The sequence below is a fragment of the Podarcis muralis genome, chromosome 5, assembly GCF_964188315.1.
Source record: "Podarcis muralis chromosome 5, rPodMur119.hap1.1, whole genome shotgun sequence".
NCBI classification, from domain to species: domain Eukaryota; kingdom Metazoa; phylum Chordata; class Lepidosauria; order Squamata; family Lacertidae; genus Podarcis; species Podarcis muralis.
The window spans coordinates 94,393,373-94,411,452 of NC_135659.1; the positions used below are offsets into that span (position 1 = coordinate 94,393,373).

Genomic DNA, 18,080 nt, shown 5'->3' on the forward strand with positions numbered 1-18,080 from the left:
ACGTTTATTTACATATAATACACCCGGAGCATTCTGCTATAGCTCCTTCCTCTTTCTCATCAGACAGCAAAGAGAGAAAGAGCAAAGGACAATAGTCCCACTTCATGGAACACAGTACAGTCATATCTCATGTTACGTTTGCTTCACATTGAGCGTTTTCAGGTTGCGTCCTGCGGCGACCCGGAAGTACCGGAAAGGGTTACTTCCGGGTTTCGCTGCTCGTGCATGTGCAGACGCGCAAAATGATGTCATGTGCATGCACAGAAGCGGCGAATCATGACCCGTGCATGCACAGACGCGGGTTGCGTTCTTCTCATGTTGCGAACGGGCCTCCGGAACAGATCCCGTTCGCAACCAGAGGTACCGCTGTAATACCAAAACATCCTGTCTCCGTCACTTTCCACACTGTGGAATGAAAACACACACTGTCATGTGATAGACAACAATCCCATGACTGCAGACACGGGGAATGAATCTCCAACAATACTGACACTGTAAACCTGCCCAGGCAGAAGGGCCTACCTGAAGGCTGGTGGGCTCTCCATCAGGGTTTTTTTAAAAACAAAGGTAGGATGGCCATCTGTTAGGGATTTATTAGCTGTGATGCCTCCCTATATTGAAGGAATGGCTTTGTGGGTCCCAACTCTATGATTCTGTGGATAAGGTGATTGACAGGTCATACACCACAGAAAATGGTTACTTCTTGAGCCATATAATAAAGAATGCAGATTTGCAACTTGGAATTGTACGTGGGGAATCGCATTCTCATTTTTAACCAAGAAAATCCGAAATGCAGTACATTCAGTGACCATTTTGCATGTGTCCAGTTGATGCATGATCCCCGATACACGGGTCGTTTTGGATCTGGAACGGGGCAGAATGGGGCGGAATGGGGGGTTGGGACAGGGTGTAACTGGGCGGAGCAGGATTATGTGTGCTCTACGGATGCGCGCAGGGGTCAGGAATAAAACCCCCATGCAAAATGGTCTCCGCCAGTACAAGAAGGTGGACTCTGATCTTTGTGGAGTTAGATGATCTCAGGTGATTTCAATAGACTTGAGTCAGGGGTCAACAGTGGTTTTAGGTCCAAAGGCACCATGGGTGTCACCCCCTCACTTCTCTCTCCCTCTGGCGGATCAGTCCCGCTGAGAGGCGGACAGAAAGGAAGCGTGCCAACACACTCTGTGTTCTTCCAGAGGATATGAGTAAATGTCCGATCCATTACAATTAATATGAGCCTTGAAAAGAACATAGAGCGGAAGAAGGAAGTGGGGAAGAGTGTCATTCTTGCCATTTCCTCCTTCAGCTCTATGCACCGTATTTTTTGCTCCATAAGGCGCACCTGACCATAAGACGCACCTAGTTTTTAGAGAGGGAATGCAAGGAAAAAAATATTCTTTAAAGGGAGCGCTGAGCAGAGCCTGTATGCATCCCAGGCTCTGCTCAGCGCTCCCTTTCACAAGCCGCGTGGAGCGTGTGTGCGGCGCTTGCAGGCTTTTCCCCGAGGAGGGAGAAGGGCAGCCCATTGCTGACGGGCTGCCCTTCTCCCTCCTCGGGGAAAAGCCCCCAAGAGCCACACATATGCTCCGCGCGGCTCTTGGGGGCTTTCCCGGGAGGTAGGGGAAGGGACTGAGGGGCTAAGCCAGAAGCTAGAACAGCTGTTCTGGCTTCTGGGATAGCTGCGCAGCCTGCATTCGCTCCATAAGACCAACACACACATTTCCCCTTACTTTTTAGGAGGGAAAAAGTGCGTCTTATAGAGCAAAAAATACGGTACTTTTCAAGGGAGAAGAAGGTAACCAGCCTCATGACCGGGACGGACGGACAGGGACATTGAGAAGAGGGCTCAGGTGTTTTATGAGCACTACAGGAATAACTTAAGGGTCCCATTGTGCCCACGGGCACCATGTTGGAGACCCTGGATTAAGTATTTCTAACTCTGCACAAGATCAGGCTGTTTGGTTTGAAGGGCTTGGTTCTGGTTAGCATCCAAACTCCTGGGAAAGAAATGTAACTGTAAACAGGGAAATGATATAAAGAAATTTTGAAAAGAAAATCTGGATGATAATAATAATAATAATAATAATAATAATAATAATAATTTATTATTTGTACCCCGCCCATCTGGCTGGGTTTCCCCAGCCACTCTGGGCGGCTTCCATAGAAACCCAAAAACACTAAAATATCATACATTAAAAACTTCCCTGAACAGGGCTGCCTTCAGATGTCTTCTGAATGTCAGGTAGTTGTTTATCGTTTTGACATCTGATGGGAGGGCGTTCCACAGGATGGGCGCCACTACCGAAAAGGCCCTCTGCCTGGTTCCCTGTAGCTTTGTTTCTCGCAATGAGGGAACCGCCAGAAGGCCCTCGGTGCTGGACCTCAGCGTCCGGGCAGAACGATGGGGGTGGAGACGCTCCTTCAAGTATACTGGGCCGAGGCCGTTTAGGGCTTTAAAGGTCAACACCAGCACTTTGAATTGTGCTCGGAAACGTACTGGGAGCCAATGTAGGTCTTTCAAGACTGGTGCTATGTGGTCTCGGCGGCCGCCCCCAGTCACCAGTCTAGCTGCCGCATTCTGGATTAGCTGTAGTTTCCGAGTCACCTTCAAAGATAGCCCCACGTAGAGCACATTGCGGTAGTCCAAGCGGGAGATAACTAGAGCATGCACCACTCTGGCGAGACAGTCCGCGGGCAGGTAGGGTCTCAGCCTGCGTACCAGGTGGAGTTGGTAGACAGCTGCCCTGGATACAGAATTGACCTGTGCCTCCATGGACAGCTGTGAGTCCAAAATGACTCCCAGGCTGCGCACCTGGTCCTTCAGGGACAAGAACTAAAGAGAGAGAAAGAACCAGACGGACAGACAAACCCAACCCTGCTGTTTTGTGTTGCTTGATCAGAGGTAGGAAAAGGTGGTGGGAGGTATGAATTAAGGAGACAGGCTGAGGTTTCTAGGCGGGGCCTGGCTTGAGGCCAGGAAGATTTGGCAAGTGTGCGCAGGTGACTAGGAGGTGTGGAATCTATAGCAAGGAAACTGGGGAGGTGAATGTGAAGGCAGGCAGGGTGCCAGCCCTCTTTTTTTAGCCTGATCTTTCAGCTCCTCCCAGGAAACTTCAGAAATGTCTAACTGGGCGATGTTTCTAAGGCAGCAAAATCTGGAGGAGGATCCCATCTTATACAGGGGGAAAGGTACGAGGGCGACATTTCTCACTGCTGAATTCTAATTTAGCGTCAATTAGAAATCCCTCCTCCTGCGAGGTAATCTGAACTTAATAATAAATTTTGAAACTATGTGTGTGTGCTTGAAACCCACAAGCGTCACAATTCAGACTTCCACTTCCAATATGGCCATGGAGTCTCGACGTTTGGCTACAGAAATCAGTCACAGAAAAATATGCATTGTGTTATGGGTGTCAGCGTTCCTATCCCCAAAAGTCCCCCAAATTTCAAAGATGTGGCATGTGAATTTGCAATTGTGCAGGACCACGAATAAAAATGAATAGATGGAGAGAGGGACAATCAGATGTAATGGAGAGAGTTGTGTTTGGCTTCCAGAGTGTACAGACATAGAGCAGCCCCATGCTAGCCAGAGCTGATGGAAGTTCCAGTCAAAAACATCTGGAGAGCACCAGGTCAAGGAAGGCTTACATGGAGATACTGAATGGATAGAGGAGGACAAAAGTAATACAGAAGACAAGCAGAAGACAGAAGTAATGCATAAGAGGAGGACAAAAGTAATACAGAAGACAAGCGGAAGACAGAAGTAATGCATAAGAGGAGGACAAAAGTAATACAGAAGACAAGCGGAAGACAGAAGTAATGCATAAGATCAGAAGGAAATGAGTGATGATACAGGAAAACATACCCCTATACTAACCTTTTGGATGCAGGGATGAAGCAAGGGACTATGTATGACATTCCAGTTGGCTGTGTAGTAGGCAAGGAGCTGCTCCAGATTTGGAAACATGTGTCCCTTTTCCAAGTAAAAACTCCCTCCAGGCTCTTTGTAGATTCTGAAATGTCGCACTTTGGTATGGTTCCGAACTGAAGGTTGAAGGGAAGGAGAAGACGACACAATGTGTGATTGCTCTGCCCCCAGAAATATGTCTTGAACAAGCCCTGGTTTCCAAGCATGCTAGAAAAATACAACCCGTGTTGCTGATAGAAGTAGTATGACTCCTGCAACACGTTGGCTAATATACACACAATAATTACCAAAGTGATTATACATTCTTTATCAATCTTCTGAGAAAAATACAAAACCTTATGCAAAGCCACAGAGACTTGCGAACTGCCCAGCCTAAGATGGGCAGATAATATCTGATTTCAATGGATTTTTCAAGTGCTTAACTCAGTCTTTTGTTTTCTTTATCTTTTTAGATAATAATAATAATAATAATAATAATAATAATAATAATAATAATAGTAGTAGTAGTAGTAATAATTTATACCCCGCCCATCTGGCTGAGTTTCGCCAGCCACTTTGGGCGGCTCCCAATCAAGTGTTAAAAACAATACAGCATTAAATATTAAACACTTCCCTAAACAGGGCTGCCTTCAGATGTCTTTTAAAGATAGGATAAGTTCATGAAGGTATCAGCAAAAGGTAAGTTTGGTGTTGTCCACAATACCGAGAGATGCTAGTGAAGTTGTAGATGGATGTTAATGAAGTTGTAGACGACAGGGTGCCTGCGTTTTGCACCTGTTTCGCCCTGGCAGTCCAAGTAACCAAGAGGCCGCTGTTCGCTTTTACTGGGGCTTGCAGGTAGCACACTCCCAAGGTAATTTTCTGGGCTTCTTCAGTGGTCTAATCTCAAAGCCTTGAGATGTATACAGTGGTACCTCGGGTTAAGTACTTAATTCGTTCCGGAGGTCCATTCTCAACCTGAAACTGTTCTTAACCTGAAGCACCACTTTAGCTAATGGGGCCCCCTGCTGCCGCCGCGCTGCCGGAGCCCGATTTCTGTTCTTATCCTGAAGCAAAGTTCTTAACCTGAAGCACTATTTCTGGCTTAGTGGAGTGTGTAACCTGAAGCGTATGTAACCTGAGGTACCACTGTATTGATATTCAGTTTCATAGAGAATACTATTTCTTGGCTTAAGCTTAAGAAACTGATTTGCTTATCCTTCCAAGCATGGCTTTCCCCTCTTGGAAAATCCAGATTTTGGCTTCCTGCATGATGGTTCAGACATGGGGTTGGAAAAGTGGAAAGAAAAGGGATGGAAACCGTCCTTGCCATCCACAACATTTCTGGAAGGAAACCCAAAGACGGTCGTTGCCATCTTCCAAGGTGGGCTCCAAATTTGATGCTGGGAATGGACTAGCCAAGCTTCTAGAGTTAGTCTGAAGACTTTTGCTAGTGCCCCGTCACCGCTTAGCCTGCGGCCGTCTCATCCTTTGCACCAAATGACTTGTGTGGGAAGGACACCATTGTTTGTTTCACAATTTAGTATAATTACATGGGAGAGAGAGGGAATGTTTGTATGTGTGGTGTAGTAATTAGCATTTGTAGATCCGAGAAGATATTCCGTACAAGAAAGTTTCTGGAGTGAGCTCATCCTCATCAGTATGAGGACAGCTTTGCGAATGGCTCAATATTAAAAAGCCACTTGTGGGTGTGTGGGTGTTTTTTTTTGGGGGGGAGGGGGCCTGTAAGCTGGTTACATCCCATAATACTGTCACGCAGGGCTTTTTTTTTAGTTGGAACTCACTGGAACTCAGTTCCAGCACCTCTCAGGTGAGTGCCATTGCCATTATAAGAGAACAAGGGAGGTGTTCGTGGTGAGTTCCGACACCTCTTTTTCTAGAAAAATAGCAAAGCTGATACAAGCTTGTGGAGTGCCTGAACTTCCTTTCTAATTCCTGAGGAATTTGGATGCAGAGGGGTTTTTCCCCCTTTTCCCTTTCCTATACCTGCAAGGGCAAATTTTATTATTTTTATTTTTAATACAGGTGTTTTGTGCAAGAACAGTTTTGCACAAAGCAGCTTTTTTTTAAAAAAAATGTTTTTCTTATGTTCTTATTTATTAAATTTCAATACCGCCTCAGGGAGATTCACAACATAAAAATACAATAAAAAAAACCAAAATACATAATAAAAATAAGAACAAAACCAAATCGATAATCCCCTCGCCCACAACACATTGGAAAGGGCTTTGGCATGCTGCTTCCATCCCTTTGGGACAATGGAAACAAAAAGGCTTGGCTGTGCTTTGGTGTGATAGATGGCACCCAGCAAAATGCCATCATGCATCTACACACACACACACACACACACACACACACACACACACACACACACACACCGGCCCATGAAATGGGCTTCAGTGCACCCACACATGCCATTTTATGTTGGTGCATCAAAAAAAGCATTGCCCAAAACTCTGGGCACACTCAGTGGCTGCAGAATGTTGGAGCCTCATTCGTTCTGATGTAAAGTTAAAGGGACCCCTGACCATTAGGTCCAGTCTCTGGGGTTGCGGCGCTCAGCTCGCTTTACTGGCCGAGGGAGCCAGCATACAGCTTCCGTGTCATGTGGCCAGCAGGACTAAGCCGCTTCTGGTGAACCAGAGCAGCGCACGGAAACCCCGTTTACCTTCCCGCTGGAGTGGTACCTATTTATCTACTTTCCTGCCAGAGTGGTACCTATTTATCTACTTGCACTTTGACGTGCTTTTGAACTGCTAGGTGGGCAGGAGCTGGGACCGAGCAACGGGAGCTCACCCCGTCGCGGGGATTTGAACCGCCGACCTTCTGATCAGCAAGTCCTAGGCTCTGTGGTTTAACCCACAGCGTTCTTGGAGGGTTGCTATTTCCAGAAAAAGGTGGCAACTTTAACACACCTATAATTAACCAAGCTGGAAACATCCTCTGGAAACGGTGTTGATTAACATCCTAACAACAAGCTGGCTGCTGCTATCTTTGAATGCTGAGGTCAGCACCGGAGGTCCAATAGCAATCCCCCCCCCAATTTATGTAGACTTTTAAAGTTATTGTTTCTTATTTTACAGGTGCAGACTCTTTCGCTTCTGCAGATTGCTTTCCTTCCTTTGAAAGAGAAGCTCAAAGTGCTTGAAACTCACCCCCACCCTCTTCCCCCACCGACTGTGAGAAATAGGTCCTCAAACGCACCAGTTCCCTGACCTTCCCTGCCACTCCCTCGTACAGTAAGCCTGAGAGTTTCTCTTGCCTCTGCAAAGCGGTGGCCCAATCTGCCGCCCCACATTTGCTGGGAACAAACTCAAGAGCAATTGCGAAACGCTTCTTATCTGTCCTTTCACACACATGCGAAAGGGCAGCAGCGATCTTGCATCAAGGAGACTGTTCCCAGGGGCCTCCGCTCACCAAGGCGAGTGCCTACGTTCAAGCACAACTCCCTTACGTGCTGGGCGATGTCTGCTTTTCAATACTGTGATACAGTGGTACCTTGGGTTACAGACGCTTCAAGTTACAGATGCTTCAGGTTACAGACTCCGCTAACCCAGAAATAGTACCTCGGGTTAAAAACTTTGCTTCAGGATGAGAACAGAAATTGCGGTGTGGCAGCGCGGCAGCAGCGGGAGGCCCCATTAGCTAATGTGGTGCTTCAGGTTAAGAAAAGTTTCAGGTTAAGAACGGAGCTCCAGAACAAATTAAGTACTTAACCCAAGGTACCACTATACTGTGGTACCTTGGGTTACAGACGCTTCAGGTTACAGACTCTGCTAACCCAGAAATAGTACCTCGGGTTAAGAACTTTGCTTCAGGATGAGAACAGAAATCACGTGGTGGCGGCAGTGGGAGGCTCCATTAGCTAAAGTGGTGCTTCAGGTTAAGAACAGTTTCAGGTTAAGAACGGACCTCCAGAACGAATTAAGTTCTTAACCCGAGATACCACTGTATAGGTAAAAGTAAAGGTTGAGTCCAGACAAGGGAGACTATGGGGTTGCAGCGCTCATCTCGCTTTCAGGCCAAGAGAGCCGGCATTTGTTCACAGACAGCTTTCCGGATCATGTGGCCAGCATGACTAAACCACTTCTGGCACAACGGGACACCATGATGGAAGCCAGAGCGCACGGTAACGCCGTTTACCTTTCCGCTGCAGCAGTACCTATTTATCTACTTGCACTGGCGTGCTTTCGAACTGCTAGGTTGGCAGGAGCTGGGACAGAGCAACAGGAGTTCACTCCGCCGCAGGGATTCGAACCACCGACCTTCTGATCAGCAAGCCCAAGAGGCTCAGTTGTTTAGACCACACCTGCGTCTCCATTTGTGATATAAAGGTAAAGGGACCCCTGACCATTAGGTTCAGTCGTGACCGACTCTGGGGTTGCAGCGCTCATCTCGCTCTACTGGCTGAGGGAGCCAGCATACAGCTTCCGGGTCATGTGGCCAGCATGACTAAGTCGCTTCTGGCAAACCAGAGCAGCGCACGGAAATGCCGCTTACCTTCCTGCCAGAGTGGTACCTATTTATCTACTTACATTTTGATGTGCTTTTGAACTGCTAGGTTGGCAGGAGCAGGGACCGAGCAACGGGAGCTCACCCCGTTGCGGGGATTCGAACCGCCGACCTTCTGATCGGCAAGTCCTAGGCTCTGTGGTTTAACCCACAGCGCCACCTGCGTCCCATGGCACATGGGTTAGGAGCCTCTTAAAACAGTGAGCCATGTGGAGCTCTGCAGCAATAAAGTCTGTGTAGAGGCAGTTGGTGGGACAGCACAGGTAGCTCAGCCTTGCTCACCTGCCTTCCCATCATACCTAAGAGGCGCTAGGAGCAAAGTACAGCAACAGGAGCATTGGACAGGCTCCATTGCCTTGCCTACCTTATGCCCATCATGCTAACATTTGATGCTGGAAAGGCAGGAGAGCAATGCCTGCCCCCTTGTCTGGTTCCACCAACGGCCGCTGGTTGCATGCTGAAACTGGATGGGCAGGTATGCTGAAGATTCACCTCTTTCTCCTGCCCGCTGGCACCTGAGATATATTTATATACACTTCAGGACACACCCCATTGGTCTGATTTTAAATTGCTTTAACCGATAGCGGTCAAGAAGGAGGTTTCTGCACGTGCTGTAGATGGAAGTGAGGGGCAGATGGGGATCACCAACCTGGCAAGGTGGTCCATCTAAAAGGTAAAGGGACCCCTGACCATTAGGTCCAGTCATGGCCAACACTGGGGTTGTGGCGCTCATCTCGCTTTACTGGCCGAGGGAGCCGGCGTACAGCTTCTGGGTCATGTGGCCAGCATGACTAAGCCGCTTCTGGCGAACCAGAGCAGCGCATGGAAACGCTGTTTACCTTCCCACCAGAGTGGTACCTATTTATCTACTTGCACTTTGACGTGCTTTCGAACTGCTAGGTTGGCAGGAGCTGGGACCGAGCAACGGGAGCTCACCTCGTCGCGGGGATTCGAACCACTGACCTTCTGATTGGCAAGCCCCAGGCTCAGTGGATTAGACCACAGCGCCACCCGTGTCCCCCCCCTTTTTTGCTAGTTTACTAGGAGTTAAATACCAGCAGTACAACTTTTCTTTCAGCGTACAGCACGCAATAATAATAATAATAATAATAATAATAATAATAATAATAATAATAATAATAATAATAATTTATTATTTATACCCCGCCCATCTGGCTGGGTTTCCCCAGCCACTCTGGGCGGCTTCCAACAAAACACTAAAATACAATAACCTATTAAACATTAAAATCTTCCCTAAAGAGGGCTGCACTTTGACGTGCTTTTGAACCCTACTTGCACTTTGACGTGCTTTCGAACTGCTAGGTGGCCCCTCTAGGAGAAGGAAAACTCTGGTCCTAAACCTCCACTGGCTTGCAGCTGTAGTCATTTGTGTGTAAGGCTTTGGGATAAAACCCCGAGGAAAATCTGTCCCTGCTTCCTTGCAGGACATCTTGGGAAGAAGAAAAAGCTAAGGAGTAAACCCTGCACAAATTAGGAGTGGAGTCCCTAAGATGGTTGGATGGCATACTGTTTTATGCCTCCTTCCGGCAAGTCCTGCAGCCAAGCTGGTGCCAAATGTATTGCTGTGCTTTCCTTTGGACCACATCAGTGAGGCGGAGAGGGGGTTCTTGTTGTCCGGGCAGCCTAGGATCTCCACATGCACTGACCAGGCAGTGCGCCCCTTAGAGAATGTGCACTCCATTGTCTGTTGAGACAGACGGATGCCAAAAACAACAAACTTGAGATCTTACAGTGAATAATGCGTAAGTAATCCAACAAATAAAAATTATAATTAATAATTGCTTTGTAGTCTGTGAATTGAGGGACATGGGTGGTGCTGTGGGTAATAACACAGAGCCTAGGGCTTGCCAATCAGAAGGTCGGCAGTTCGAATCCCCGCGACAGGGTGAGCTCCCGTTGCTTGGTCCCTGCTCCTGCCAACCTAGCAGTTCAAAAGCACATCAAAGTGCAAGTAGATAAATAAGTACATCTCCTGCGGGAAGGTAAACGGCGTTTCTGGTTCACCAGAAGTGGCTTAGTCATGCTGGCCACACGACCCGGAAGCTGTACGCCGGCTCCCTTGGCCAATAAAGCGAGATGAGCGCCGCAACCCCAGAGTCGGCCACGACTGGACCTAATGGTCAGGGGTCCCTTTACCTTTACCTAGTCTGTGAATTATTATTGTTTTTTTAAACCCACCAGCCTTGAGCTTCAACTGTGGCAAATGGATAGAAAAAATTGAGACGTCAATCTACGCCATACAGATTCTGACCCCGTTTTTAGTATCTGCCAAGGCTGACTTTCTTTCCCCAAGGAACCATGGGAGATGCACTTTGAGGAAGGCATGGATAATTCTTCCATCATGGAACTGCATTGAACACACTCCCTTGGGGCAGGTATTGGCAGTTCAGCTGGCTCAAAGCACTTATGAAGGCATAAGGAGAGATTTGGTTACCTGATAGAGAGTATTCCCCTCTGTTACTCTCACTGTCCCGGATAAGGAACGAGCCATGGCGATTCGGAGGAGAGAGGAGGAGATGGTTGGCGGTGGTTCTGCTAATCCCACTTATGTACCAGCTGGAAAAGAAAGTGACATATATATCTTTTTCTTGCTTGCTTCCTCTCTCGATATACTTTTAGCCTGGCACTCATCATAATCGATGATTATCACCGCCAATTTATACATTGCAGGGGATTTGGACTAAATGATCCTTGGGTCCCTTCTAGCTCTGTGGTTCTTTGAGCTGATTTCTATGGAATCATTTCAAGGCAATGTACAATAAAACAACAAAAAACAGTTTAAAACAATTAAGAACACCACCCCACTCTAAACAAAACTAAAGTCTTCCAAAGCAGACACACATCATGGCAAAGACCCATTTATCCAGCTGGGAGAGGCAGTTTGACCCCATAGTGTTGTGGGACATTATATAATCAAATCAACAATTATTATTTTTATTATTTTTATTTTGTACCCTGCCCATCTGACTCAGTTATGCAGCTAGGCACATGAAAGGGCTGAGGCTCACAGAGCCTTTTTGTAAAATTTTCTAGAGAAAACTCTGTGAGATCACTTCTTTTGTCCCTTGGCAGGAAACTATAACACTACAAACTTCCTGCCTGCCCGGGCACCCTCTTCTTTCTTCACCGTACAGCTCAGAAACCTTACATGAACTTACATTTTGGACTTTTGTCTAAACCTGCCTTCATTTTGCTACTGTAACTGCTACTTAGAGTATGTAAGTAAATGCTACTTTTATTTCTTCACAAAACAATGTATGTGAGATTGTTGTTTTTAAGGGGGAGAAAAGTGGGCAATGCCAGGAAAATCCAGTCTGCCTTAAAGCATCCTAGATCGTTGTTTCTAGAAGATTAAATCAATCTTGTCTTAGCTTCCAAGTTTAAGCTGCAAAGGATAGCACTCTGCTGAGCTCACTAACATGAGCAAGGCAGGAGAAAAGCTAAACAATATATCCTCTTCTGGTGTCTAAATCCATTCCTTCAAGTGGGGCATGATAAGAGCACAAGAACATAAAAAGAGCCTTGCAGCTGGATCAAGCCAAAGGCCTATCTCAGTCCAGCATCCTGTTCTCACAGTGACCGACCAGATTCCTGTGGGAAGCCTAAAAACAGGACCTGATCACAACAGCAGTCCCTCCAACTTGTGGATCCCAGCAATGGGCATTCAGATGCGCACAGCCTTCAACTCACAAGTCAGAACCTTTGAATTACATGAAATTTAGCTTAAAAGAATCAAAATTACTCTCAACCAAGAATCTTACAATTACTTAGTCACAGAGACAAGTCTTTGCTTGCCCTGCCAGCCCTACCATTAGACAGAATGGGGCAATTGTCTCAGGGCGCGGGGCAGCAGTGAGCTCCTCAACCATTCTCCTCTGTTGGGAACCAGAGCTATGTTTGCCGCAGGCCTGCCGTATTTCTCCTAAACTAGCCCCAGGGGCTAGCTCAGTGGGCGAGAATTTTCATTGTATACAGAAGGTAGACAGCATCTTAAAAAGCAGAGACATCACCTTGCCAACAAAGGTCCGTATAGTTGAAGCTATGGTTTTCCCAGTAGTGATGTATGGAAGTGAGAGCTGGACCATAAAGAAGGCTGATCGCCGAAGAATGGATGCTTTTGAATTATGGTGCTGGAGGAGACTCTTGAGAGTCCCATGGACTGCAAGAAGATCAAACCTATCCATTCGGAAGGAAATCAGCCCTGAGTGCTCACTGGAAGGACAGATCCTGAAGCTGAGGCTCCAATACTTTGGCCACCTCATGAGAAGAGAAGACTCCCTGGAAAAGACCCTGATGTTGGGAAAGATGGAGGGCACAAGGAGAAGGGGACGACAGAGGACGAGATGGGTGGACAGTGTTATCGAAGCTATCAGCATGAGTTTGACCAAACTGTGGGAGGCAGTGGAAGACAGGAGTGCCTGGCGTGCTCTGGTCCATGGGGTCACGAAGAGTCGGACACGACTAAACAACAACAACAACAACATGCAGAAGGTTTCAACTTCAATTTTTTCCAGTTAAGGCTTGGAGAGGCACTCTCTGAAAACTTAGACAGTCGCTGGCAGTCTGTGCAGAGATCAGGGCTGGTGAGCAGAGAGTCCAGTCCTGTTGGGGCCTGCTTCGTAGCAGTAGAAGTAGACTCCTCCCTCCACACACCCTGTAGGCCAACTTTGATGGGCAAGCAGGGTTGTCTCTCCATCCATCACCTGTGAGATGATTGACAGGGGGGTTGCCCCCAGCCACCTCTCAAAATTAGCCCATTGGTTGGGGAGGCAAAATAAAGATCTGGTCAAAAAGGCTCCTTGCCCAGTTTGTCAACAGTACTGAGCAAGATGAACCAAAGCTCTGATTCTGTATAAAGCAGAATTAAAATTTATTGCGAGTTTTTGATCCTGCTTTAGTTAACTGCAGCTTGAAAGGCTTGGAAGCAGCCCTCACCAGGGAGTAAATAGAAGTGTTTTTCTTTGATCAAGAGACTTCAAAGTGTGTTGGGGATTTAATACAGCTATTTTTTTACGTGGTGGCCTTTTTAAAAAAAAACAACAACAGCTGTTTGCGATTCTGTAAAGCAACCCTCCCCACTCTGAGGTTTCTTATCGCTACGTAGAACGCAAAACCATCCAGGAAAAATTGCAAGGGAGTTGAAGGCTAGGTCTAGCTGGCCCTGAGAAGATCTGGTTTGGAGAGGCAGGGTGCTCAGACCTGACCAACTGGCCGCAAATTCAGTGAGCAATTCCTGAAAAACAGTTCAGAAACTCGACAGGAAGAAAGGAAAAGGCTGACACTCATAAAGGGTGTGTGTCAAAATAGGTGTTTTCTTTTGTTTGCGAGTTCACCCTGGCTGGCTCTCCCTCAGGCAGAGAGAGGTGTCTGCCTCAGACTGCTGATTTGAGGTTTCATGAAAGGACAGCATATTGCTAGTTATTTGTTATTGTCTTTCATCTGCAAGGGAATTGGGTGAGGTGTTTATGGCATTTCTCATACCTCCTCTGCGTGCAATGTGCTTTAAAGACATAGTGTGCGAAGAGTTTGGGGCCATCTTACTTGAAATCGTCTTTGCTTGCTTCTACGCTGTGTATTTTTGTGTTTTTATATTGCAAACCATCCTGCGACTGTTGGGTCAAGGGCACCATAGAAATTTAATAAATAATCATTGTTGTTGGCATCTGTCTGTCTCCAGGGACAATGGAGGGCGCCTCCGGGGGTGAAGTCAAACAATCGCGGCGCCTGCTGTGGCTGCAGAGGCCAGTAACCCCCAAGAGCTGCCTCTCATGTTGTTTTTGCCGCATTTGCCGCACTGAAGCGACCTCACCAGGGTGCAAGGCTGGGCAGTGTGTCTGGAGGTCCTGGGCTGCCCAGAGGACAAGATACACACACCCCCTCGGCTCACTGATGTGTATAAAATGATTAATTAAAAAATAAGCCAGCCTCTCACACTGACCAACCAACAGAAATCCACCCGCGAACAAACCACTTCCTTATCTTGTGGGTTTGCAAACATGTGCACAATGTCCAAGCACAGGACAGGTCGAACGACACCCTCGCGCACCATTAGCAAATGAAACGGCATACCTTCCAACATTCACGTACCTATGGGACCGCCTCTCCTGGTATGCCCCACGGAGGACCTTAAGGTCCGCAAATAACAACACTTTGGAGGTCCCGAGCCTCAAGGAGGTTAGATTGGCTTCAACTAGGGCCAGGGCCTTTTCAGCACTGGCCCCGACATGATGAAACGCTCTGTCACAAGAGACTAGGGCCCTGCAGGACTTGACATCTTTCCGTAGGGCCTAAAAGACAGAGCTGTTCCGCCTGGCCTTTGGTTTGGACTTAGTTTGACCCTTATGTTTCCCTCCCCTTGTGGTCTTGATTTATCGGCAATTTTAAAATGAGGCTGCATTTTAAACTGTATTTTAAACTGGTTCCTCCCCTCCATTTTCCCTATTATGTTTTTACTGTGACTTTACTGGTGTTAGCTGCCCTGAGCCGGGGACGGCGGGGTGTAAATAAAAATTATTATTATTATTATTATTCCTCAAAGGAAAATCAGGGCATTTCTCACTCCCCACCAACTGACCCTCCTTGACCCCCCATTTTTGTGTCTCCCCCACCCCCCCGGCAGAGCATTTCCTATCAGAAGAAGGGCAAATGCACAAAACATTTTTTTAAATAAAAAAATCAAGACTCATTGCTCTCCGCTCTGCTCCCCTTTACTTCCCACCCGGGGGACTCTGCCCTCTGTCTGCCCCTCGGAACGAGTACGTCATGTGGGGCTGGACCTCAGAGGCACCAGTCTCTCCTCCTCCTTGCCCCCCCCCAGCAGCTGCTACAAGCTGCCCAAGGAAGGAGGCTTTCAGCAGTAGCCCTAGAGAGGACATGGAGAGCCTAGCGCCAGCTCATCCTTCTCCCTGAGCTCTGTAGCATTTTGTGCTGGCAGGGGAAATAGGGACATTCCTGGATCAAATCAGAAGATGGGATGGCTTTTGTAATTCCAGGACTGTCCCTGGAAAACAGGGGCCCTTGGAGGGTATAAAATGGGCATGTCTGGACCACATGACAAGCCACTGAACTTGCAATAACAGCAGCAAGAATATTATTGGCCCAAAAATGGAAGCAAGAAGAGTTACCGTCGATTGAAGAATGGAGGATGAAGTTAATGGACTATGCAGAATTAGAGAAACTAACAGGAAGGATTCGAAACCGGTGAGGCCAGAAATTCACAGAAGACTGGAGTAAATTTACGGACTATTTGAAAAGTAATTGTGAAGAACAGACAGCGTTTGTAGGGTTGCAAGAAGTTTTGTGAGGAGTATTATTAGAAGTATTGTAAAAATGGACAAGGGGGAGGATGATTTGTTAAGAGATGTAAAAGCAATATAAAGTTAATAAATGCATAAGAAGTGGTTAAAACGGTGGATCATCAGAGGTGCTGATGGAAGTCCAAAAAGATTGTATAAGTGATAAGTTTTGTGGTACATTTCATAATTTATATGTTAAAATTAATAAAAAATATTATTAAAAAAAAGACAAGCCACTGAACTTGTGGCCCTGAGTGGGTTTGGATTGAAAATGGAAATGTGATCACTTAGCATATTTTTTGTTTGTTTATACTGTATACATTTCCTCCTTCCCTGTCAAAACCTATAATTAGCAAGAGGGAAGGGACTCGCATGTAAAGAGAAGTTATTAGCTGTGAAATTACTTTTGGGAGGCCACTTCTCACCCCATAAATTCTCTTGTGTTTGTGGGAACCGTAGCCACCCAGGTCCTCCTGTTTTGAAGCAGCGTGGTGCCTTTCTACACCTCCGGTTCCAAATTCTGAATTTTTAAGATTCCAAATGTGGACACCAGATGCTAGCTTCTGAATGCATGCCAAGCTTTCATGTTTGAGTTTGATGGGGGCAGTTGTTCGTTTTGTTTGTGACAGCAACTTTTGATGTGTGTATGTGCTTGTCCATAGGCTTCACTGGACACATTTTAGCAAATAAAAAGAAAAAGGTTCAAGTTGAGACTGAATAACCACTGCTCTCTATACAGTGGTGCCTCGGGTTACATACGCTCCAGGTTACATACGCTCCAGGTTACAGACTCCGCTAACCCAGAAATATTACCTTGGGTTAAGAACTTTGCTTCAGGATGAGAACAGAAATCGTGCTCCAGCAGCGCGGCAGCAGCGGGAGGCCCCATTAGCTAAAGTGGTGCTTCAGGTTAAGAACAGACCTCCGGAACGAATTAAGTACTTAACCCGAGGTACCACTGTATTCTGATTTTTGTCGTGATGTTCTCATCAAACCAGAGCAGAAATTAACGGAGAAGGGAGCTGGAGAAATTACAGTTGAATTTTCACACGCAAGTGCTCCTCTCATAATTTTTTTTAGCTGAGTTTCCTGCATTTCAGGGGGTTGGACTAGATGACCCTCGCGGTCCCTTCCAACTCTACAATCCCATGATTCTATTTCAGACTTTGAAAATTCAGCAGGTTTTGAGGTGCAATCCAGGGAACATTTGCTGCCAGTCCATTAAAACTAATGGAACTCATGAAAACGTTTTGAGTAAGTTGCAACAGAGGGTTGATTATAAGTAGGCAATTTACTCAATTTCGCAAGCGATGTTTATTTTGTCTGGCTTTTAGAGCTGCTGGCCAGTTTGGTGATTCTCCTTTTTAATATGTGTGTTTTTACTATATTTTACAGCATAATCCAATGCCTGTTTGTTTACTCCCTTCTGGCAGTACTGCCCCAGCTGCAGACCTAGGGAGGTCTGCCTGTTAGTGCTAAACATTTTATTGTTGTGTTCATGTAGACTTTGAAACACATAATCACTATCTGAAATGTTTTAAACTCCCTGGGTGGTATGCAACTACTTTTTACTCAGACTTGACCCATTTAAAATCAAGGGCTAATAATCAACGTTGGGTCTCATACCTTGGAGATTTTAAAGCAGAGGTTGGGTGGCCATCTGTCATGGATGATTTAGCTGAGATTCCTGAATTGCAAGGGGACCCTCGATGTCCCAGCCAAATCTACGATTCTATGATTCCATGATTACTTTTACACGGGTCTGCTATGAGTAAAGATTTGAATTCTGGTGCTGGAGGAGACTCTTGAGAGTCCCATGGACTGCAAGAAGATCAAACCTCTACATTCTTAAGGAAATCAGCCCTGAGTGCTCACTGGAAGGATTGATCCTGAAGCTGAGGCTCCAATCCTTTGGCCACCTCAGGAGAAGAGAAGACTCCTTGGAAAAGACCCTGATGTTGGGAAAGATGGAGGGCACAAGGAGAAGGGGACGACAGAGGGCGAGATGGTTGGACAGTGTTCTCGAAGCTACCAGCATGAGTTTGACCAAACTGCGGGAGGCTGTGGAAGACAGAAGTGCCTGGTGTGCTCTGGTCCATGGGGTCATGAAGAGTCGGACACGACTAAACGACTAAACAACAACATGAGTAAAGATTAGCTGAATGCCTCCCTCTGACTTTTGCAGAGCAACCCAAAAGCGAGAGGAAGGGAATGAGAACCAAAGTGCCTTTTCCTATGTTCTGCAAGTGTCAGCAGAACAAAATGTGTGCTGTGCTGTGCTTTTCTTTCTTTTTCTCCCTGTCAGTACGCCTTTCAACCGATGT

General features: G+C 46.7%; 1 protein-coding gene across 1 annotated transcript in view; it reads right to left on the bottom strand.

Annotated features, from left to right (window-relative positions):
• Positions 1-18,080, bottom strand: part of SRMS (src-related kinase lacking C-terminal regulatory tyrosine and N-terminal myristylation sites) — a 45,136-nt gene that overhangs the window by 17,568 nt on the left and 9,488 nt on the right. Inside the window, exons 2-3 of the mRNA XM_028735449.2 lie at positions 10,896-11,017; positions 3,878-4,044 (exon numbers count right to left, since the gene is read on the bottom strand). Of these exons, the coding sequence (XP_028591282.2) occupies positions 3,878-4,044; positions 10,896-11,017 (289 nt within the window). The remainder of the gene's footprint in view (positions 1-3,877; positions 4,045-10,895; positions 11,018-18,080) is intronic.